Genomic DNA, 24,330 nt, shown 5'->3' with positions numbered 1-24,330 from the left:
TGTGTATGCTTGTAGTCGTTAAGGACTCGGGAGTTTTTCAGGATAAAAATTCAACAGAATGGAACTAAGTACAGGAAAAATCTGGTTGTCTGCTTTCCACCAGACACTGGGAGATGAATTCACCTTTCAGCAGGACAAGAACCTATAACACAAGGATTTGCTGGAGTTGCTTACCAAGAAGACAAAGGATGTTACTGAGTGGCCGGGTTAGTTTTGACTTAAATCGACTTGAAGTCTATGGCTAAACCTGAAAATGGTTGTCTAACAATGATCAACAACCAATTTCACAGAGGTTGAAGATTTTTTTTAATTCAGTGGAGACGTAACCAATAAGACTCACAGCTGAAATCACTGCCAAAGGTGCTTCTACAAAGTATTGATTCAGAGGTGAGATTAAATTAAATATTTAATTTTCAATAAATTTGCAAAAATTTCTAAAAACATGTTTTCACTTTGTAATTATGATGTATTGTGTTTAGATGGCAGAGAAAAAAATATTTCATAAAGGTTGAATTCAGTTTGTAACAAGAAAGTGTATAATAAGTCAATGAATACTCTAGGCACTGTACATGGAGTACAGTGCATTGAAATGGTTACTTGCAGGATAACCTTTTGACAATGCAATCACAACAGAAAAAGTAAGTAGCAAAGTGAATAAAAAGAGTAATACAAAAAAAGCTCAATTAAATCATTTCAACAATATAAAAAGTGTTTTTGTTGCAAATAGTTACATAGCTTATATCGAAATAACAGACATGAGCCAAGCATGCTTACCTGTAGAATGGTATATGTTATACGACCTCTATGATTCATTTAATTTAGTTTGTTTTACCACGTCAACATTGCTCATTTTAAACGGGTTTAAATATAATGCTGTAGTAAAGTTCAGCTTCAGTCCACAGGTGGGCACTGTGTCACTGTCTGAAGATATGTGCTTCAGTCAGAAAAACATTCTCTCGTATATTCAGTCTCAGCTAGCTAGCGAAGTGGCTAGCCAGCCAAGCTAGCTAAAGAAGCGAAACCCATAAATATACTCGCTGTAAATAAACACTTTTTCTAATATCATGACTTAACATCCTTAGCTTGCCCATTCACTAAATATACTATTAAATAACTCTGACACCCAATAGCTTAAGGTTCCCGAGTGCTAACTCTAGCTTATTAGCATTAGCCAACCTTTATGCTGAGGGAGACTAGCTAGTTAGCTACCACCAACCCTGCACAAACCTCTGGCTAACTCTGCTGCTGCTACTGCACTATGACTTTCTCTCCACCTCATTCACTGGTACCTCAAGCTGCTCAACCTGAACTCTTTCGGATGAAGTTCTGAATATCCATATTTGCTCTTTAATATGCTGCAGCCTCTGATTGCCTGACAGGCATTTTGCTGAGTGATGAACTTGACATCTCACCGGTGCTGTAAGGGTGGGAAGGGTTCAAGGGACGTGAGCGGTCCACTGTGTTGTGATATCTTGACCAATCACAGCAGACACTGCGTCTTTCCATGGGCTTCTTGCAGTACCTGGTACTGCATATTGTATTGTATTGTTTTGTTTTGTTTCTTTTTGTCATAAAAATGTTGCACCAAGCAGCTCCAAGCAGCTGAGTATAAACATGTTTTTATACTGCATAGGGCAAGTGATGTGTGGTTATGGAAACTCATATCAGACTGAAATGTACAAAATTAACTAAAGGTTTGGGGTTTGATCAAAAACATCCGGGGCTGAAGCCTCAGAAGCCCAGGCCTAATGACACCACTGAACCTAAGTCTGATCTCAGCAGTGGAAACGGACAGAGAATCTACTCAAACTGATGGTCTGATGATACTATAACTGTGACATAAGAGTTCTGTTTTCTCTCTCTTCTCCCTCAGATGTGGATGAGTGCGTTGAGGGTCTCAGCCTGTGCGGTGCCCACGCCCAATGTGTCAACTTGCCAGGGAGCCACCGCTGCCAATGCCAGAGCGGCTACAAGTTTGGCTTTGATGGGCGTACCTGTATAGGTAATTGATATGGACTATTGGAAACCTGCCAAACAGGTGGTGATTAAGTCTGTTTTTGAAAGTGGTGATGAAGTCAGAATTGCGGGAGGCTGGGGAGTTCCAGTGTTTAAGGGAAGCGGCGCTGAATGCCAGGAAGCTAATGAAGTTGGTTCAGAGTGGGGGTGATGCATTCCCAGGGTTTGGTGTGTGTGAGGACCCTGGCAGTGGAGTTCTGGATGTACTGGAGCCTATTCAAGGCTGAACACCTTGAATAGGACTCCATTGCAGTAGTCCAGACATGATGTGACAAAGGCATGTATGAGGGTCCGTGAGGGTCCGTGAGGGATGGTCGGAGTCGGGAGATGTTACAGAGGTGGAAAAAGGAGGAATTGGTGATGTATTTGATGTAAGGCTTGAAGGAGAGAGTGGGGTCCAGGATGACACCCACTTTTTTGATGAGAGCCTTGGGAGGCTCCAGCATGACCTCAGTTTTATTGCTGTTGAGTTTGAGTAGATTAGATGTCATCCAGTTTTTTATATCCTGGAGATGAGAAGTGGGTTTGGTGTGGATGTAAATCTGGGTGTCATCCGCATAGCAGTGGTAGTTGAGACCATGGCGGCAGAAGATCTGGCCCAGGGGAAGAATGTAGCTCGCTGTGTTTATTAAAAATCCCATTGCACTTCGTATAAGCAGAGTTGTTAACCCCGGTGTCATAGCAAAATTCCCAACCTGGCCCCATTTCATCATGGCCACCAAATCATCCCCCTCATTCCAAGTTGGCATATATAACTCCTCACCTCTCCACCTGATAGCTGATGTGTGGTGAAAAATGGTCGCTGTGCATCATCTAGGTGGGCGTTCCACATTGGTGGCGGATGAGATGATTTTCCCCCTACTATGTAAAGTGCTTTGTGAGTACCTCAGCTGGTAGAAAAGCGCTGTATAAATCCAATAAATTATTATAAGGCTGGGGGAGAGGAGTGTGTCACAGTGAGACACAAGCTCCTCGGCAGAGGATAGAAGGATGAGGGCTGTTGTGTGTTTGAAGCCTGTTTCTGAGAGACTTTATGTTCCTGTGTGTAATGGTCCGTTTTTGCCGCAACTTGGTTAGGGGGAAAGGCACATTACAGAGGATGGCAAAGTTTTTGTAGTTACACATAGCCTGGTGGTTTAGCTTGATTAAGCACTGTTAAGTCATTTGGCTGCTGCCAGTTTTCTGTTAAGCACATCAGGTCAATATCTTTATCGATGATAGCACCATGAACCAGCAGTGAGTATACTGTTCAGCAGAGCAAAGTAGCTGGTGTTGTAGGGTGGAAGAGGGGTCAAGGGATGTGAGGGATCCATTGTGTTGTGAAATCTCGACCAATCACAGCACACGCCACGCACTCCAGGGGCTTCTTGCAGTACCTGGTACTGTCTAGCGCAGCATATTGTATTGTTTCTTTTGGTCATAAAAATGTGTCAGTAAAACAATGTTTTTAATACTGCACAGGACAAGTGATGTGTGGTTATGGAAACTCATATTCATCTGAAATGTAAAAAATCAAAAAAATCAAAAACATCTGGGGCTGAAGCCTCGGAAGCCCAGGCCTAATGACACCACTGAACACAAGTCTGGTCTCAGCAGTGGAAACGGACAGAGAATCTACTCAAACTAATGGTCTGATGATACTATAACTGAGGCATAACAGTTCTGTTCTCTCCCTCCTCTCCCTCAGATGTGGATGAGTGCGTTGAGGGCATTGGCCTGTGCGGTGCCAACGCCCATTGTGTCAACTTGCCAGGGAGCCATCGCTGCCAATGCCAGAGTGGCTACGAGTTTGACATTGACGGACGTACCTGTATAGGTGATTGATCTGTACTATTGTAACTTATACTGAACTGCAGACTATCTGGGTATTGCTTTCAATTCACCATTGCTGCCTGCAACCCCTTACATATTATGCTTGCACAGTACATTCCCCGGATAAGATCTCTATCTTGTCCTTGACTTCATTTTTACTGAGGAAATTATTCATTGTAACCACACTATCACCTACAGTTGACTAGGAAATCAACAGCACTGATTCATTTAAATTATAATAATATATTGGATTTAAAGAGAGAAAAAACATAACAAGAAATTGAACAAGTTCAAATTGAAAAGACACTTAGCTTTGCTAGAGCCGAGTTAAGTCTGTTTTTGAAAGTGGCGATAAAGTCAGAATTGTGTGGTGGCTGGGGAGTTCCAGAGTTTAGGGGAAGCTGCGCTAAATGCCCAGTCCCCTGTGGTGTACAGTCTTATTTTTGGGATGGTGAGTAGTCCAGAGTCAGAGGAGCGGAGACAGCTGGAGAGGATGTTTGTGTGGAGGAGGTCGGAGAGGTATGAGGGGGCAAGGCCATGGAGGGCCTTGTAGGTGAGGAGTAGGATCTTGAATGTGATGCGGAAGTTGATCGGGAGCCAATGAAGGTGGTGCAGAGTGGGGGTGGAGTTCTGGGTTTGTGTGTGTGAGGACCCTGGCAGTGGAGTTCTGGATGTACTGGAGCCTCTCCAAGGCTTTGCTGGACAACTTGAATAGGATTCCATTGCAGTGGTCCAGATATGATGTGACAAAGGCATGTATGAGGGGCTTCGCTACTGGGTCCGTGAGGTGGTCGGAGTCAGGAGATGTTCCGGAGGTGGAAATGGCTCCAATCAGAATATAAAGAGGAGTGGGAAGCCCCGGTGCACAACTGAGCAAGAGGACCTTGCAACTCTGCCTAGAAGGCTAGCACCCCGGAGTCGCCTCTTCACTGTTGATGTTGAGACTGTTTTTTCTCAAACTAACCACTCTATAATGTACTTGTCCTCTTGCTCAGTTGTGCACTGGGGCATCCCACTCCTCTTTCTATTCTGGTTGAGCCAGTTTGCGCTGTTCTGTGAAGGGAGTAGTACACAGCGTTGTGCGATGTAGTGTCTTAACACTTAGTACTTATTTATGTAATAAGAAAGACTCGGAATACAAGCAATTGAACTGGAGCTTCACATTTACTCAAACTAGTTAGTACCAGAATAACATAGAACAACACTGCGCATGACCAAGGGTGCTCCATCCTTAAAGGGGACATCAGTAATTAACAGAACATAACATTCCTTCTCTTATACAATCAGAGTTACTTTTACCAAACCACAACTGAAACATTTCCCAGAACTTGTTGTAGTTATTTTGCATCTTTTAATTTGAACTTGAACAGTTTGTTTTTGCTTGTTTGTTTATAAGTCTAGTCTGTCTGGTGGACGGTGCCTTCGTTCTGGGTAGCGCCTCAGATCGTCTGGAGGCTCCTGAACATCCTCAGTGTGTGCTTGTTCCATTATAGCGTCTGCTATAGCAGCACCTTCATCAACACGTTCCCTTCTTTCAGCCTGGGGTCTCTCTACTGCCCCACCGTCCTCTACAGTTCCCTGTGTGTCACTCTCAGGAGCTCTCTGTGCCTGTTCTCTCTCGATTGTTGTGCTGTTTTCCCTGGAATGCATTTGGTTAATGTGACGCCGCCACATTATGTCTGGGCTTACTTGAACCTGGTAAGTTCTGGATCCCGTTTGTGTGTGTACGGTCCCTCTTGTCCATTTCCCTCCTCTTCTGTAGTCTCGCACCATCACTTCCTGTCCTGTTTGGAGATGGCGCTCCCGGCCACCGGAGAGCATCTTGGCTTGTTTGTTCAGCACTTCATTACGCCTGTTTGGCTTCATGATGTCCAGCTGTGTGCGGAGAGGCCTCCCGAACATCAGTGCGGCTGGGCTTTCATTTGTCGTGGCATGTGGGGTGTTTCGGTAGGAGGCCAGGAACTTGGCCAGTTTTGTTTGCAAAGTCCCTTCGTCTCGTTTTGCTGCACGGAGTCCTTGCTTTAGGGTTTGCACAAAGCGTTCTGCCAGCCCATTGGTGGCAGGGTGGTACGAAGCTGAGGTTGAGTGTTTGATTCCATTTACTGACATGAATCTTGTAAACTCGTCACTTACAAAAGCTTGCGCGTTGTCACTTACCAGCTGCAGTGGCAAACCGAAGCGTGCAAACGTTGTTCTGAGACACTCTATCGTCTGAGCTGAGTCAGTGCAAAACACCTCTGGCCATTTGGAATGGGCATCAACTATAACCAGAAACATGTGTTTTTCAAAAGGACCAGCGTAGTCCACATGAATTCTCTGCCATGGCTCTGCGGGCCATTCCCATGGGTGGACTGGGACAGGAGCAGGCATGTGAAGGGTTTCCAAACATCCACTACAGTTCTTTGCCATATTTTCTATCTGTTGGTCCAGACCTGGCCACCAGAAGTGGCTCCTTGCGAGCAGCTTCATTTTGACAATTCCAACATGACCTTCATGTAGTTGCTGCAAAACCTGATGTTGGCATTTCTGGGGTATCATGACTCTCATTCCCCACATCAAACATCCTTGGTACGTTGTAATTTCGTTTCTCCGCTGGAAATACGGAGTCAGCTCCTTTCTGCCAGTAGCTGGCCATCCTGACATGGTGTAAGTGTACACTTTTGACAAGGTCACATCTTTCCTTGTCTCCTGTTTGATAACTGTGCTTGTGACTGGTAGGGCCTCGAGCTGAGCGGTATGGAACATGTCCACTGCATCCACCCTCTGTCTTTCTCTTGTACACGGCAGTCTGGATAATCCATCTGCATTTGTGTGGAGGGATGACGGCTTAAACTCAATGTCATACATATGACTGGCAAGGAACAGGGCATATCGCTGTAACCTGGCTGCTGTCATTGCCGGAATGCCTTTCTTTGGACTGAAAATGGAAAGCAACGGCTGGTGATCTGTAACCAGTGTGAAACGCTTGCCATATAGGTATGCGTGGAATTTCTTGACGCCCCACACTAGTGCCAGTGCTTCTTTGTCGATTTGTGAGTAGTTTTTCTCTGCATCATTCAATGTTCGTGACGCAAATGCAACTGGCCTCTCTGACCCATCTTTCAGTGTGTGTGAAAGGACTGCCCCTAATCCATAAGGGGACGCATCACAAGCCAACTTCACTGGCATTTCAGGGTCGTAATGCATCAGGACCTGTTCAGATGTTATGAGCCGTTTTGCCTCCAGAAATGCATTTTCACACTGCTCTGTCCACCGCCATGTCCTATTCTTTTCCAGGAGCTGATTTAGAGGCTGGAGTACTGCTGAAAGGTTTGGGAGGAATCTTCTGTAGTAATTGATCAGTCCCGTGAAAGATCTTACTTCTGTGATATTTTGTGGTCGTGGTGCCTGTACCACTGCCTTGATTTTGTCCTGTGTTTTGTGCAATCCATTGCAGTCAATCTCATGTCCACAGAAGACAATCTTGTCTTTGAAGAACTCACACTTCTTTAAGTTTGCCTGTAGACCATACTCTTTCAGTCTTTTCAGGACCTCTTCCAGGTTAGCCAGGTGCTTTGTCGGTGCGTCCTGTTATGATCATGTCATCCAGGATACACTGGGTTCCTGGGATTCCTTGCAAAATCTGGTCAATAGTTCGTTGCCAAATGGCTGGGGCTGATGCAATGCCAAAAACCAGGCGGTTATACCTGTATAGACCTTTGTGTGTGTTTATTGTCAGGTACTGTTTGGAACTCTCTTCAACCGGTAGCTGCAGGTAAGCCTGTTTCAGATCGATTTTACTGAAGTGTTTCCCACCAGCTAGTGCAGCAAAGATGTCATCCAGACGTGGTAGGGGGTATTGGTCCACATGCAACATTGAATTCACAGTTACCTTGAAGTCCCCACACATTCTAACAGACCCGTCTTTCTTCACAATAGGAACTATGGGTGTGGCCCATTCGCTTCTGTCCACTTTCGTCAGGATCCCTGTATCCTGCAAGCGATCGATTTCCGCTTCCACCTTTGGTCTCAGGGAGTATGGAACAGATCTGGCTTTGCAGAATTTCGGGGTTGCGTCATCTCTTAGTACAAGTTTTGCTGTGAAGCCTTTTACTGTTCCCATCTGATCACTGAAAACTGTGTTGTATTTCTTCCGCAAGTGTTCCAGTGTTTGGTCTGTGCCTTTCTCTTTGGACTGGAACGTGTGGAGCATTTTCAAGTCACACCAATTCAGCTTTATTTTTGAAAGCCATTCCCTGCCAAATAATGGGGGGCCAGTTCCAGGCACCACATACAGCTGTAACTGCTGTGTTTGCCCCCCATAATGCACTCTGACCTGCAACGCCCCCATTGGGCTCAATCTCTCTCCTGAGTATGTCTTCAGCAACACATTTGTGTTCTTCAGCTTGATAGCCTTAAAGTGCTCATTGTAGACAGTAGTGGAAATTATAGACACTGCAGATCCTGTGTCCAGCTCCATTTTGAGGGGTTTGCCTTCGATATCTGGTGTCACCCATATTATGCTACTGCTGGGAGAAGTCACTGTGTTTAACTCCATTGTACCAATTAATCGTTCATCTGAATCACTGCCACTGTTCTCTGCTAGTGCATTCACCAACCCTTTAATTTTCTCAGTTTTACTGTTGTGACTGAATTTTGCTTTGCATGCTCTTTGAATGTGCCCCCTTCTACTGCATTTGTGACAAATTTCGTCTTTGAAACGGCAGTCCTCTGCTTTGTGACCATCTCTGTCACACCTGTTGCATTTTTCGGCCACACGGGGGCGCTGTCGACTGCGTGAAAACTTGTGCAGGGAAATTTGTGACAGGTCAGTACTTCTTTTACTTTGCAACTCAAATGCATCTTTAGTCGCGATTTCCATAGCCACAGCAATTTCAACAGCCTTTGCAAACGTGAGCTCTGATTCTGTGAGCAAACGTTTTTGAATGTGTTCATGTTTCAGTCCACACACAAATCTATCCCTTAATGTGTCATTTAGGTTCTCTCCCAACTGGCAATGTTCAGACATTTTCTTCAACACTGCTACATACGTACTAACACCTTCCCCCTCATTCTGATCTCTCTTGTGGAAATGAAAACGTTCCGCGATGAGGAGTGGTTTAGGTGATAGGTGATTTTGCAATATCTCCACAATCTCTGTGAATGTTTTATTTGAGGGCTTCAGAGGGGCAGTCAGATCTCTTAGCAAACTGTATGTTTTTGGGCCAATTAAACTCAACAACGCTGGTACTCTTTTGTTATCAGCAATGTCGTTTGCAATGAAGTACTGTTCCAGTCGTTCAATGTAAGTTGCCCAGTTTTCTTGCGTGTCATCAAACACATCTATTTTCCCGATGCTAGCCATTCTCTTTACCTCCGGCTCCACGGGTCTTTGATCTGCCGCCTCGTTCTCGTCAGCTCTCCCCTCGTCTTCACTGCTTTCTAGCTGTTGTGCTACAGGGTCAAAATCTTCCTCTCTTCCTACGAACTCCATCTGTATTCGTGATGCACACTGCAGGTAATCATCCTCGTCGCCATTGTAGTGTCTTAACACTTAGTACTTATTTATGTAATAAGAAAGACTCGGAATACAAGCAATTGAACTGGAGCTTCACATTTACTCAAACTAGTTAGTACCAGAATAACATAGAACAACACTGCGCATGACCAAGGGTGCTCCATCCTTAAAGGGGACATCAGTAATTAACAGAACATAACATGCGAGATCTTGAGTTTCTTGGCAATTTCTTGCATGGAATAGCCTTGATTTCTCAGAACAAAAACAGACTGACGAGTTTCAGAAAAAAAGGTATTTATTTCTGGCCATTTTGAGCCTGTAATCGAACCCACAAATGCTGATGCGCTTGATCAGTGGTTCTCAACCCTGGTCTTTGTGACCCAAAGGGGTGCACATTTGTGTTTTTTCCCTAGCACTACACAACTGATTCAAATCATCAAAGCCTGAAGAGGAGTTGTTGATTTGAATCAGGTGTGTAGTGCTAGGGCAAAAACAAAAATGTGCACCCCCTTTGGGTCCCCAAGACCAGGGTTGAGAACCACTGCTCTAGATACTCAACTAGTCTAAAGAAGGACAGTTTTTTATTGCTTCTTTAATCAGAACAACCGTTTTCAGCTGTGGTTTTCTATTGATCAATTAGCCTTTTAAAATGATAAACTTGGTTGCTGATAATGGGCCTCTGTACGCCTATGTAGATATTCCATTAAAAATCTGCCGTTTCCAGCTACAATAGTCATTTACAACATTAACCATGTCTACACTGTATTTCTTATCAATTTGATGTTATTTGAATGGACAAAAAAAATGTGCTTTTCTTTCAAAAACAAGGACATTTCTAAGTGAGCCCAAACTTTTGAATGGTAGTGTAAATCCAATCAATTATTAGAAAGCTGGCCGAGAGCAGTGTGTTATAAGAGTACATGGCCAGTAAGAACAGATTGTTCTTCTAGATCTTCAAATATTCATAGATTCCCAGCAGGGTCAAATAATAATCAAAGTGGTTGTGTGTGGGGAAACTGCACATGCTGTGTGATGTTGAAACAATCCAGGAGAGACAAGAACTCGATAGCAAAGGCATACCTGTTGGAAGGACTTTCATCTTTAAGTCTATATGATGGATAACAGCAAGCCGCCCACCCCGATCCACAGAGCAAGGTTTTTATAGTTACACATAGTCTGGGGATGTAGCTTGATTAAGCACCATAAAGTCATTTGGCTGCTGCGAGGTTTCTGTGAAGCACATCATGTCAATATCTTTATCCATGATGCGTATGTATTTTCTGCACAAGACCCTATGTTTGTAGGCCCTCTGACACACAATATCCAGGTCGCGGTGCATCCGTAGGGAAAACAGGGCTTTAAAACTGGCAGTTAGTAAAAAGAAATGCTAACACTTGGCAACCAAGACTCAGCAGCCAACAAAAGGTCAAACTATTAGCAAGAAATCCTATTAAGCCAAAAAAATCACAATGATCAACGGTAGTTAGCAAACAAGAGGCAGCCAAAGCGCCACAGGTGACTCACAAAATGAAAAGGGAGTCCCATGTATTATTACTACTATTGGTTCAATGTTCATTCAGTTTAGTTATCATTTTTGTAGCAGTAGAGGAGGAAAAGTAAGGCAAGTAAATGTGTAGTTATGTACCAGTTTATAAGCCTGGCTAGCGTTGCTACTAAGTTAGGGAATTTGCCTCCAGGCCGCTTAACACCACCTTTTATTTAACCCTTCCTCCCTTTCTCCTCTCCTAATGTTGGCCATAGAACTAGAATCACTAGAGGGGACATTCAAGTTAAGGCTCTATAGTGTGTGAAAGACCCCTCCCACCAGATCCCAGTTCTATGATATTGTCCACTTGGCCTCATTTCTCATGTTTGGTGATTGAATCTACAGTATGCTTGTTGTGCCACAGACTTGGACGAGTGCCGCTCTCAGCCCTGCCATCCCCAGGCCACCTGCTCCAACACTCTGGGCTCCTTCCAGTGCCAGTGTCAATATGATTTCCAAGGAGACGGCTTCCAGTGTGTCCCTAGCAATGGTGATGCTCATTTAAACTTAGACTTCAAAGCAAACTAGATTAGCTTTTGTGCCACACTGTCTCAAAATCTTAAAATGTGCACTAGGACTAGTAGTTAGTGGCACTGTCTTCCAACAAGCTTTGAGTCACCATAGATATGGGACTTAGGCTAGTTGTACTGAATCTTGTCTCAGGTCTTGTTTGCCATGTTTCTTGGTTCTCAGGGCATCCGGAGCGCCCTAAGACACAGTGTGAGCAGCACAGAGACAGCCTGCAGGGTGGGCTGTCTCCCCGAGGGCCTCGGCCTGTTCCTGGAGGCCTTGCTCCGGGGGCCTTTGTCCCCCAGTGTGATGAGCAGGGTCAGTACAGAGCCCTGCAGTGCCATGGCTCCACAGGACACTGCTGGTGTGTGGACAGTAGGGGGCAGGAGAGAGCAGGGACCAGGACTTTGCCCAGAACTCCCCCCACCAACTGCGACAGACCAGGTGAGACCTGCTCAGACACAGCATATCACATGCACACACATACTGAACACACTTTTCAAAGAGACAGCACTTAAAAAATATATAATGTTTTCAATGGTGTTGAGCAAATTTTTCTATTTCACACAAAGTTGAAAATAGTGATAATAGCCTCTCTCTGGTGTAAAACCTCACATTTTTTCTCTGAGGAAAAAAGCGATATGATCAAGAGCAGAACACTGTGATGTGTAGAGACTAGAAGAAGTGTATGGTCTTTTTACACTAAGGAAATATGTGAAGTAAGATCTGCCTCACTTCAATGTCAGATTTGCTGTGTGTAAAAAGGCTCTTAGCAATGTTCATCTGGATCTTACGTCCCCAGTATGATCTATTGTCAGTTTGTTGTGTTAAACTGTTACGTTATCCCATCAAGTTTGTCTTTTGGTAAACCTAAACTCTTCTGACCCCCATCTTTTGACTGTCGATATTTCTGACTGACCGTCTCAATTTGTGTTTTTTACATTGGTTAAAAGTAGAGACTCAGAGTTAGAAAATGCTATATCATACACTACAGTTGAGGAACAATGGGAAAGTAAACATGCTTTGAAAGTTGATAAACTTGCTGCCTCACTTTTGAGAAAATGACCCTTGAATATTTTTGTAAACCTACTGGAGAGCTCTTATTTGTCTACACTCATTCAGCATTGTTCACACCCTCTTAAGCCTTAGCCCCACTTAGCCCCACCCATCTCTTTAAGGATTGACATGTGAGGCCATGTACCAAAGATTTCAAGACGAAAGGCTGGTTTATATTACATCTATCGACAGTTGGCCCAGTGACATCATGAACATTCTATTGTCATCCAACATCAAACATGTCATTGTCGTTATGAAAAAGTATAAACACAAAAACTACAGTCTGCATGATATCAGCAGCCTGGTGGTCCAAAATAGGTAGTGTATTTTAACAACAATAAACTAATCCGTTTAAAAATGTATTTAGTATATGTAAATCTAGCAAACCAGGAAACTAAAAGCAACTTTCTAAACAATGTTTTGGTTCATTTCTAGCTTGTTAGCTAATGCTAAGTTAGCTGGCTTGCCAGTTCAACTAATAACCATATCATATAGCTGACATCTTCACTTTAGCAAATTTGTACTCATTATTACAGGAAAATAATGATCATTTTTTACAAGGTAATGGCGAGCCAATTTTAGAAAATAGTTTACCGTTGTGAGTGTGACAAAATAGAAGCAGGGCATTCTACCGGAGAATATTAGAACTTGGACATTGTCTCGTTGACCCAATGTTTTATCCTAATTTCACTTTGGTGCAGGTCATTTTGTTCTTCACAATACCATCTCTGGTAAACACATACACAGAAGGTGTAGTAAAATGGTTAATTGCATAGTGAAGTCTTTTGTTTAGACATGTAGCTAGATAAACTATGAACCATAATCCCAACTCATAATGTTACTAACCTGCATGAATCTGCAGGTAGCTAACCAACCAGGTTCAATGTTCGCTAGCTAGCTAACATTAGGCTATAACTAGCGATACAAATGGCTCTGAGATCCGAATAATATTACTACACAGATCATACATGTAACAGTAGCTAGCTAGCTAACAGTACGCTTTAACTTGAAATGAAAACGACTTTCTGACTAAATGAAATGTATAATATCTGAAAATGTAGCTAGCTAGACTATCTTACCCGTGGATGGACGCTTCTCCTTCTCTGTCACGTATGCCATGGTTGCCCTTAGTTTGATGATGTAATCCAGAGACAGGTGTTTTATAAAACAGACTTCTGTGTGTTCTCTTTGACTCCCTCTGCATATGTGCAATCAAATGCCATAATTTTCTCCATTTCGTTAGCTATCATACTCTAATTCCACCGGTCATTCGACTGATTTCAAAACTCGGTCCTCCAGAAAGTGGAGACAAACACTTTTGCAATTCTACTACGTGATATATACATATTTTAAAGCTGCGTTAGAAAGGATTACTTACACATCCTGACCAGCTCATGTTATAGACATAACATGGCAGACCAATCCAAACTCATCTCTCGGCATGTCCAGCCCATCAAATCAAATCTATTTATATAGCCCTTCTTACATCAGCTGATATCTCAAAGTGCTGTACAGAAACCCAGCCTAAAACCCCAAACAGCAAGCAATGCAGGTGTAGAAGCACAGTGGCTGGGAAAAACTCCCTAGAAAGGCCAAAACCTAGGAAAAAACCTAGAGAAGAACCAGGCTATGAGGGGTGGCCAGTCCTCTTCTGGCTGTGCCAGGTGGAGATTATAACAGAACATGGCCAAGATGTTCAAATGTTCATAAATGACCAGCATGGTCAAATAATAATAATCACAGTAGTTGTAGAGGGTGCAACAAGTCAGCACCTCAGGAGTAAATGTCAGTTGGCTTTTCATAGCCGATCATTGAGAGTATCTCTACCGGTCCTGCTGTCTCTAGAGAGACAGGTAGCACATCCTGTGAACAGGTCAGGGTTCCATAGCCGCAGGCAGAACAGTTGAAACTGGAGCAGCAGCACGGCGTCATCATGTCAGGTAGTCCTGAGGCATGGTCCTAGGGCTCAGGTCCTCCGAGAGAGAGAAAGAAAGAGAGAGAGAGCATACTTAAATTTACACAGGACACCGGATAAGACAGGAGAAGTACTCCAGATATAACAGACTGACTCTAGCCCCCGACACAAACTACTGCAGCATAAATACTGGAGGCTAGACAGGAGGGGTCAGGAGACACTGTGGCCCCATCCGATGATACCCCCGGACAGGGCCAAACAGGCAGGATATAACCCCACCCACTTTGCCAAAGCACAGCCTCCACACCACTAGAGGGATATCTTCAACCACCAACTTACCATCCTGAGACAAGGCCGAGTATAGCCCACAAAGATCTCCGCAGCGGCACAACCCAAGGGGGGGCGCCAACCCAGACAGGAAGTTCACATCAGTGACTCAACCCACTCAAGTGACGCACCCCTCCTAGGGACGGTATGAAAGAGCCCTAGTAAGCCAGTGACTCAGCCCCTGTAATAGGGTTAGAGGCAGAGAAACTTAGTGGAGAGAGGGGAACCGGCCAGGCAGAGACAGCAAGGGCGGGTCGTTGCTCCAGAGCCTCTCCATTCACCTTCACACTCCTGGGCCAGACTACACTCAATCATACGACCCACTGAAGAGATGAGTCTTTAGTAAAGACTTAAAGGTTGAGACTGAGTCTGCGTCTCTCACATGGGTAGGCAGACCATTCCATAAAAATGGAGCTCTATAGGAGAAAGCCCTACCTCCAGCTGTTTGCTTAGAATTTCTACGGACAATTAGGAGGCCTGCGTCTTGTGACTGTAGCGTACGTGTAGGTATGTACGACAGGACCAAATCGGAAAGATAGGTAGGAGCAAGCCCATGTAATGCTTTGTAGGTTAGCAGTAAAACCTTGAAATCAGCCCTTGCCTTAACAGGAAGCCAGTGTAGGGAGGCATATGATCAAATTTTGATGATCAAATTATCTCAGCCAATCATGGCTAGCGGGTAGGTTCCTCTCTTTTTCCGTGGCTAAACCAACTAGGCTCGTAATTTAACAATTGTATTCGTATTTACAGATGGCATACAAGTGTTTTATTAAGGCACATGAAAGTTCACATGTTCCAGAAGGCATATCTGCCAAAAAAACGCATTTTGATTTAAAAAAAAGTTTATGTTCAAATGCCGCTCCTGTGAAGTAGTGATGCGCGATGTACGCCTAGTTTCCTGAAACTAGTCACATTTACTCTTTGGCGAAACCTGTTGATATATTAATCTAGACACTTTCTATTATAATCCTATATATCAAAACCATCCAGCGACGTTCTCCCTCTCTCTTGAACCTCATATACGATGTGTCCACATTGTCTGTAAGTGCTTATTTTTCTGAGAGAAGCAGTAATTGCCTCATTAAACATACTATACCAGTGGTACAAACTTCCAGATGCCACGACAGATTCAACACAGCTTTTGAAGGACTTGGGGAAAATAAAAATCATTTTATTTTTGGTTTGACCCTGAGAGGGGTCAAACCATCAGATGGGGGTTTTCATCCACAAAGCTGTCAGGGAGAGTGAGAGGCCTCCGTGTCAAGGAAACACCAGTTAAGTGTTGACACCCCCTAGAAACAGGTTTTTCAAAAGGTCGAGGAGTTTCTCTCTTGGCAGATGGTTTTGCCTACTGGAATCCATGTTATATCTACACTTTACGATGGCTCATTGGTGATTTCAACTAAGTAGACACAGCAATGCTCAAAGAAAACATTGGGCCGATTTCCACACTGGATAACTTCTGGCTTCTCAAATTTTTTAGAAAACTGATTGCCTCAACGAAAATAATTTAGGAAACTTAAATAGCTGAAACCTAAATAGCTGACTTTATGATTTCTCTATACATAAAAAACACTAGTTAAATTAAATAAATATGGTGAAGTGAACACGACTATCTTTTTTTAAGTCAGTCACTTAATAAGTATAAGTTGCAGTACCTGAAATGCTTGAGTTTAGTAAAATCCACCTTACTTAAAAACGATAATTTACCATTACTCAAATGTAACTAAGTTTACAAAAAAAATGTGGAAAACTGATGAACTTATTTTGATCAATTAGCCTTAACTCAAATATAATCAGTAAACACACAGCTGTTAGTTAATTACACTCAAATGGCAAAAGTTCAGAAGCGTGCTGTCTTCCTCTGTATTGGCTTTAGCCTAGAGCTCAGAGAGAGCAGAGTGCGGTTGAGACATGAGGCACGTTTACGTAGTTGATTGGCCCAAGACAGCAGTGTCCCCTCTCTCCCCTATTCCGTCACTACAAACCCCAATGTGCTGTCATTACTCAATGTAAAAAAAACTGTTGCACTAAATATATCTGAGTCCATGAAGTGATTTTGTAGTTATTACTCAAACCGATAGTCACTGTGACCCTGTAGGTCGTCCACATTTAAGTTGTATCAACTTGAAAATGTTGATTAATGCCCCCACTAAGGCATGCCTGCAATATAATTTCCCAGCGTGCCTTGCCTTTTAGAGTGAATTGGATAGTTACCACCCAATAACTGTATTTGTTAGAGACAGAGACATGGTTGTAAACTCATAAATTTTCAGTCCTTTGGCCTCCACCAAGTGAGTTCCTAGGCGAATGTTATCATTATAATTAAACTCGTTATCATTATAATTAAAGTCGGAAGTTTACGTACATCTTAGCCAAATACATTTAAACTCAGTTTTTTCACAATTCCTGACATTTAATCCTAGTAAAAATTCCCTGTCTTAGATCAGTTAGGATCACCACTTTATTTTAAGTATATGAAATTTCAGAATAGTAGTAGAGAGAATGATTTATTTCAGCTTTTATTTCTTTTAACACATTCCCAGTGGGTCAGACGTTTACATACACTCAATTAGTGTTTGGTAGCATTGCCTTTAAATTGTTTTACTTGGGTCAAACGTTTCGGGTAGCCTTCCACAAATTTCCCAGAATAAATTGGTTGAATTTTGGCCCATTCCTCCTGACAGAGCTGGTGTAACTGAGCCAGGTTTGTAAGGCCTCCTTGCTCGCACACGCTTTTTCAGTTCTGCCCACAAATTTTCTATTGGATTGAGGTCAGGGCTTTGTGATGGCCACTCCAATACCTTGACTTTGTTGTCCTTAAGCCATTTTGCCACAGCTTTGGAAGTATGCTTGGGGTCCTTCTTCATTTGGAAGACCCATTTGCGGCCAAGCTTTAACTGATGTCTTGAGACGTTGCTTCAATATATCCACCAAATTTTCCTACACATGATGCCATCTATTTTGTGAAGTTCACCAGTCCCTCCTGCAGCAAAGCACCCACACAACATGATGCTGACACCCCCTTTTTCGTCCAAACAAAACGATGGTCATTATTGCCAAACATTTCTATTTTCTTTTCATCAGACCAGAGGACATTTCTCCAAAAAGTACAATCTTTGTCCCCATGTGCAGTTGCAAAACGTAGGCTTTTTTATGTCAGTTTTGGAGCAGTGGCTTCTTCCTTGCTGAGCGGCCTTTCAGGTTATGTCGACATAGGACTAGTTTTACTGTGGCTATAGATACTTTTGTACCTGTTTCCTCCAGCATCTTCACAAAGTCCTTTGCTGTTGTTCTGGGATTGATTTGCACTTTTCGCACCAAAGTACGTTCATCTCTAGGAGACAGAACGTCTCCTTCCTGAGCGGTAGGACGGCTGCGTTGTCCCATGGTGTATATACTTGCGTACTATTGCTTGTACAGATGAACGTGATACCTTCAGGTATTTGGAAATTGCTCCCAAGGATGAACCAGACTTGAAGAGGTCTACCATTTTTTTCTGAGGTCTTGTCTGATTTCGTTTGATTTTCCCATGATGTCAAGCAAAGAGGCACTGAGTTTGAAGGTAGGCCTTGAAATAAATCCACAGGTACACCTCCAATTGACTCAAATTATGTCAATTAGCCTACCAGAAGCTTCTAAAGCCATGACATCATTTTCTGGAATTTTCCAAGCTGTTTAAAGGCATGTGTCAACTTAGTGTATGTAAACTTCTGACCCTCTGGAATTGTCATACCGTGAATTAGAAGTGAAATAATCCATCTGTAAACAATTGTGGGAAACATTACTTGTGTCATGCACAAAGTCGATGTCCTAACCGACTTGCCAAAACTATAGTTTGTTAACAAGACATTTGTGGAGTGGTTGAAAAACGAGTTTTAATGACTCCAACCTAAGTGTATGTAAACTTCCGACAACTGTGCATTAGCTATCTCATAAGGCCTTATTATGTGGCCTAGCTTTACCCTAATACAGTGGCCTGAAACTCATCATTTACAGGCCACATCAGGTCTGCAAGTATGGTTGCAAAATTCTGTTAATTTTCCCAGATTTAAAAACAAATTCTGTTTGAAGGATTTCCAGGAATTTTCCATCCGGGATTTCTGTAAAACCTTGGAAAATTGCCATAATTTTGCAGCCCTACCTTACATTATGCAGGCTTGCAAAGTGAATTGTAATTTTTATTTTTTTATTTTACCCCTTTTTCTCCACAATTTTGTGATTTCCAATTGGTAGTTACATTCTTTTCCCATTGCTGAAACTCCCGTACGGACTTGGGAGAGGCGAAGGTCAAGAGCAATGCGTCCTCTGAAAGCCACACTGCTTCTTGACACACTGCTCTATTAACCTGGAAGCCAGGCGCACTAATGTGTCGGAGGAAACGACCGTGTCAGCGTGCATGCGCCCGGCCTTCCACAGGAGTCGCTAGAGCGCGATGCGACATGGACATCCCGGCCGGCCAAACTCTCCCCTAACCCGGACGACGCTGGGCCAATTGTGCATTGCCTCATGGGTCTTCCGGTTGCTGCTGACTGCGACACAGCCCGGGATTGAACCTGGATCTGTAGTGACGCCTCAAGCACTTGGGCCTTAGACCGCTGCACCAACTGGGGAGGCCGTGAAATGTAATTTCTATTGGAATCCAGCCAGAGTTAAGACATCCAACAGTTTTTAAATTTGTATTCACCCACATCCTGCATTCATAATGACTGCCAGGGTTAGAAACAGTGGGAGGAGACCTAAGCCATTTTAACTGGAACAACCATTTCATTAACAGATGCAAAAGTTCAAACTAAATGATTGGATTACTTTAGAAAAATGTATGTATTTGATATTTGTGTAGCATAAGATTAATCAATCAATCACTCAATGTACATGAATAAACACAGATATTAAAAACAGTTTTTTTTAAGTAGAGCACACTGGGAAAGTTAATTTGTTATCATAACTTTAAAAAATAGAGTTGGTTTGACTCCTCATTGAGTTGAATCAGTGCCACATAAACATTTTAAATTCAACTTACTATAAGTATTTAAGTTGGCACAACAACTAAGACAATTGTGTCTCTGTATGTGCATGTGTGTCTGAGCACCCTTTACCTGTCTCTACAGATCACACTGAGAGGCCTAAGACTCAATGTGAACACCACAGAGACAGTGTCCAGACAACCAGTCCTGAGGGGTACTCCATCGTGGAGGGTTTTTTACCCCAGTGTGATGAGCAGGGTCAGTACAGAGCACTGCAGTGTCACGGTTCTACAGGACACTGCTGGTGTGTGGACAACAGGGGGCAGGAGAGGGCAGGGACCAGGAAACCACCCGGTACTGGCCAGCCTAACTGTGATGAACCAGGTAAGAGTTTTAACTTTAATGACCCGCTCTGCTGATTTTTATGTGTCTTGCACACAGACAAACTTTTGATGGCCTTACAGGAGTAGCATCCCACACTGACACCAATACAGCAAATTCAGGGAGAAGTCTGACTGGGACTCAAACTCATGTCAGTCCAATACCTAAGTTATTACACTAAGTGTCCCAAACCTGTTGACAAGGTCGCTAGGTGTTGTACTATCGACCATACACTATACTAGATTTTGACCAATCCCATGGCCACTCGCAAAATCGGTTGTTGCAGCATTACTTTTGTTACGAATTGCATGTGGAGATGCACATATAGTAAAATGTAAAAAAAAAAAAAAAAATATGTAAAAACAGATTTTTTTAGACTGTACTGTATACCTTTAATTTCCAATGGCATATGTTCAAGCTCAATATATTCCTTGAGCCCGTTTGCTTTGTTATAATTAACTGTGGTGCATAGTGTGTAGATTTCTGGAAAATCATAAGCCAAAAAACTGCAAATCTCCCTATCTCCACTAGCCTTCCCATAGATTTCCACTAGCCTTCCCATAAATTTACTAGCGGTAGCTAGCTAACAAGCTAACTGAAGCTAGCAAGCTTGGTAAGGAATACTGGATTTTAACTGGTCGCTGAACACAAGTTATCAATCTTTTAGTAGCTAGCTAATTAAGTTGCCATTTGGGCGACGAAAAAAGTTCTCCCTATCCCCATTTAAATTTTACCTAGCCAGTTAACTTGTTGGCGAGCTCCAGTTAACGCAACTGTACTAGCTTTTGGGCTAGCTACCAAAGACAATACCTAGCATGCTACCACATGTAATAAACGATAATAAAGCAAACACCTTGACTCAAGGCTTGAGCATAGACATTTACTACCAGAATGAAAGGTATAATCTATTGCTTTGACATATGTGGTCATTTTTTAACATTTAGTTTTACCAAGTTAGTATTTTGTACCGGAAGTACCACCACAACCTATTTTTATTTTATTTTTTATTTTTTTACTTCACTTTTATTTCACCAGGTAGGCTAGCTGAGAACAAGTTCTCATTTGCAACTGCGACCTGGCCAAGATAAAGCAAAGCAGTGTGACACAGACAACAACACAGAGTTTCATATGGAGTAAACAATAAACAAGCCAATAACACAATAAACAAATCAATAACACAGTAGAAAAAAGAAAGTCTATATACAGTGTGTGCAAAAGGCATGAGGAGGTAGGCCATAGGAGCGAATAGTTACAATTTAACAGATTAACACGGGAGTGATAAATGAGCATATGATGATGTGCAAGTAGAGATACTGGTGTGCAAAAGAGCAGAAATGTACAGTGCCTTGCGAAAGTATTCGGCCCCCTTGAACTTTGTGACCTTTTGCCACATTTCAGGCTTCAAACATAAAGATATAAAACTGTATTTTTTTGCGAAGAATCAACAACAAGTGGGACACAATCATGAAGTGGAACGACATTTATTGGATGTTTCAAACTTTTTTAACATATCAAAAATTTAAAAATTGGGCGTGCAAAATTATTCAGCCCCTTTACTTTCAGTGCAGCAAACTCTCTCCATAAGTTCAGTGAGGATCTCTGAATGATCCAATGTTGACCTAAATGACTAATGATGATAAATACAATCCACCTGTGTGTAATCAAGTCTCCGTATAAATGCACCTGCACTGTGATAGTCTCAGAGGTCCGTTAAAAGCGCAGAGAGCATCATGAAGAACAAGGAACACACCAGGCAGGTCCGAGATACTGTTGTGAAGAAGTTTAAAGCTGGATTTGGATACAAAAAGATTTCCCAAGCTTTAAACATCCCAAGGAGCACTGTGCAAGCGATAATATTGAAATGGAAGGAGTATCAGACCACTGCAAATCTACCAAGACCTGGCCGTCCCTCTAAACTTTCAGCTCATACAAGGAGAAGACTGATCAGAGATGCAGCCAAGAGGCCCATGATCACTCTGGATGAACTGCAGAGATCTACAGCTGAGGTGGGAGACTCTGTCCATAGGACAACAATCAGTCGTATATTGCACAAATCTGGCCTTTATGGAAGAGTGGCAAGAAGAAAGCCATTTCTTAAAGATATCCATAAAAAGTGTTGTTTAAAGTTTGCCACAAGCCACCTGGGAGACACACCAAACATGTGGAAGAAGGTGCTCTGGTCAGATGAAACCAAAATTGAACTTTTTGGCAACAATACAAAACGTTATGTTTGGCGTAAAAGCAACACAGCTGAACACACCATCCCCACTGTCAAGCATGGTGGTGGCAGCATCATGGGTAGAGCCTGCTTTTCTTCAGCAGGGACAGGAAAGATGGTTAAAATTGATGGGAAGATGGATGGAGCCAAATACAGGACCATTCTGGAAGAAAACCTGATGGAGTCTGCAAAAGACCTGAGACTGGGACGGAGATTTGTCTTCCAACAAGACAATGATCCAAAACATAAAGCAAAATCTACAATGGAATGGTTCAAAAATAAACATATCCAGGTGTTAGAATGGCCAAGTCAAAGTCCAGACCTGAATCCAATCGAGAATCTGTGGAAAGAACTGAAAACTGCTGTTCACAAATGCTCTCCATCCAACCTCACTGAGCTCGAGCTGTTTTGCAAGAAGGAATGGGGAAAAATTTCAGTCTCTCGATGTGCAAAACTGATAGAGACATACCCCAAGCGACTTACAGCTGTAATCGCAGCAAAAGGTGGCGCTACAAAGTATTAACTTAAGGGGGCTGAATAATTTTGCACGCCCAATTTTTCAGTTTTTGATTTGTTAAAAAAGTTTGAAATATCCAATAAATGTCGTTCCACTTCATGATTGTGTCCCACTTGTTGTTGATTCTTCACAAAAAAATAAAGTTTTATATCTTTATGTTTGAAGCCTGAAATGTGGCAAAAGGTTGCAAAGTTCAAGGGGGCCGAATACTTTCGCAAGGCACTGTAAATAAAATAAAAACAGTATGGGGATGAGGTAGATTGGGTGGGCTATTTACAGATGGACCATGTACAGCTGCAGAGATTGGTTAGCTGCTCAGACAGTTGATGTTTAAAGTTGGTGAGGGAAATAAAAGTCTCCAACTTCAGCGATTTTTGCAATTCGTTCCAGTCACTGGCAGCAGAGAACTGGAATGAAAGGCGGCCAAAAGAGGTGTTGGCTTTGGGGATGATCAGTGAGATATACCTGCTACAACGTGTGCTACGGGTGGGTGTTGTTATCGTGAACTGAGATAAGGCGGAGCTTTACCTAGCATAGACGTATAGATGACCTGGGTCCAGTGGGTCTGGCGACAAATATGTAGCGAGTGCCAGCCGACTAGAGCATACAGGTCGCAGTGGTGGGTGATATAAGGTGATTTGGTAACAAAACGGATGGCAGTGTGATAGACTGCATCCAGTTTGCTGAGTAGAGTGTTGGAAGCTATTTTGTAGATGACATCGCCTAAGTCGAGGATCGGTAGGATAGTCAGTTTTACTAGGGTAAGTTTGGCGGCGTGAGTGAAGGAGGCTTTGTTGCGAAATAGAAAGCCGATTCTAGATTTGATTTTTGATTGGGGATGTTTAATATGAGTCTGGAAGGAGAGTTTACAGTCTAGCCAGACACCTAGGTATTTATAGTTGTCCACATATTCTAGGTCGGAGCCGTCCAAGATGGTGATGTTAGTCGGGTGGGCGGGTGCGGGCAGCAAACAGTTGAAAAGCATGCATTTGGTTTTACTAGCGTTTAAGAGCAGTTGGAGGCCACGGAAGGAGTGTTGTAGCTCGTTTGGAGGTTAGTTAGCACAGTGTCCAAGGAAGGGCCAGAAGTATACAGAATGGTGTCATCTGCGTAGAGGTGGATCAGGGAATTGCCCGCAGCAAGTGCGACATCATTGATATATACAGAGAAAAGAGTCGGCCCGAGAATTGAACCCTGTGGCACCCCCATAGAGACTGCCAGAGGTCCGGACAACATGCCCTCCGATTTGACACACTGACCTCTGTCTGCAAAGTAGTTGGTGAACCAGGCGAGGCAGTCATTAGAAAAACCAAGGCTATTGAGTCTGCCGATAAGAATACGGTGATTGACAGAGTCGAAAGCCTTGGCCATGTCGATGAAGACGGCTGCACAGTACTGTCTTTTATCGATGATGGTTATGATATCGTTTAGTACCTTGAGTGTGGCTGAGGTGCACCCGTGACCGGCTCGGAAGCCTGATTGCACAGTGGAGAAGGTACGGTGGAATTCGAAATGGTCAGTGATCTGTTTATTAACTTGGCTTTCGAAGACTTTAGATAGGCAGGGCA

General features: G+C 43.0%; 1 protein-coding gene across 6 annotated transcripts in view; it reads left to right on the top strand.

The window, feature by feature from the left end:
- Positions 1–24,330, top strand: part of nid2a (nidogen 2a (osteonidogen)) — a 113,210-nt gene that overhangs the window by 59,212 nt on the left and 29,668 nt on the right. For 5 of the 6 annotated variants that reach the window (XM_036962901.1, XM_036962900.1, XM_021584306.2 and 2 more), the window contains 5 exons: positions 1,874–2,002; positions 3,704–3,832; positions 11,236–11,361; positions 11,565–11,825; positions 19,791–20,030. In XM_036962901.1, the coding sequence (XP_036818796.1) occupies positions 1,874–2,002; positions 3,704–3,832; positions 11,236–11,361; positions 11,565–11,825; positions 19,791–20,030 (885 nt within the window). The remainder of the gene's footprint in view (positions 1–1,873; positions 2,003–3,703; positions 3,833–11,235; positions 11,362–11,564; positions 11,826–19,790; positions 20,031–24,330) is intronic. The other variant, XM_021584308.2, reaches the window with a different exon arrangement.

The sequence above is a fragment of the Oncorhynchus mykiss genome, chromosome 25 (genome assembly GCF_013265735.2).
Source record: "Oncorhynchus mykiss isolate Arlee chromosome 25, USDA_OmykA_1.1, whole genome shotgun sequence".
Taxonomy (NCBI): Eukaryota; Metazoa; Chordata; class Actinopteri; order Salmoniformes; family Salmonidae; genus Oncorhynchus; species Oncorhynchus mykiss.
Note: the sequence above shows the minus strand (reverse complement) of the source record. Positions and strands in the feature narration are given on the sequence as shown.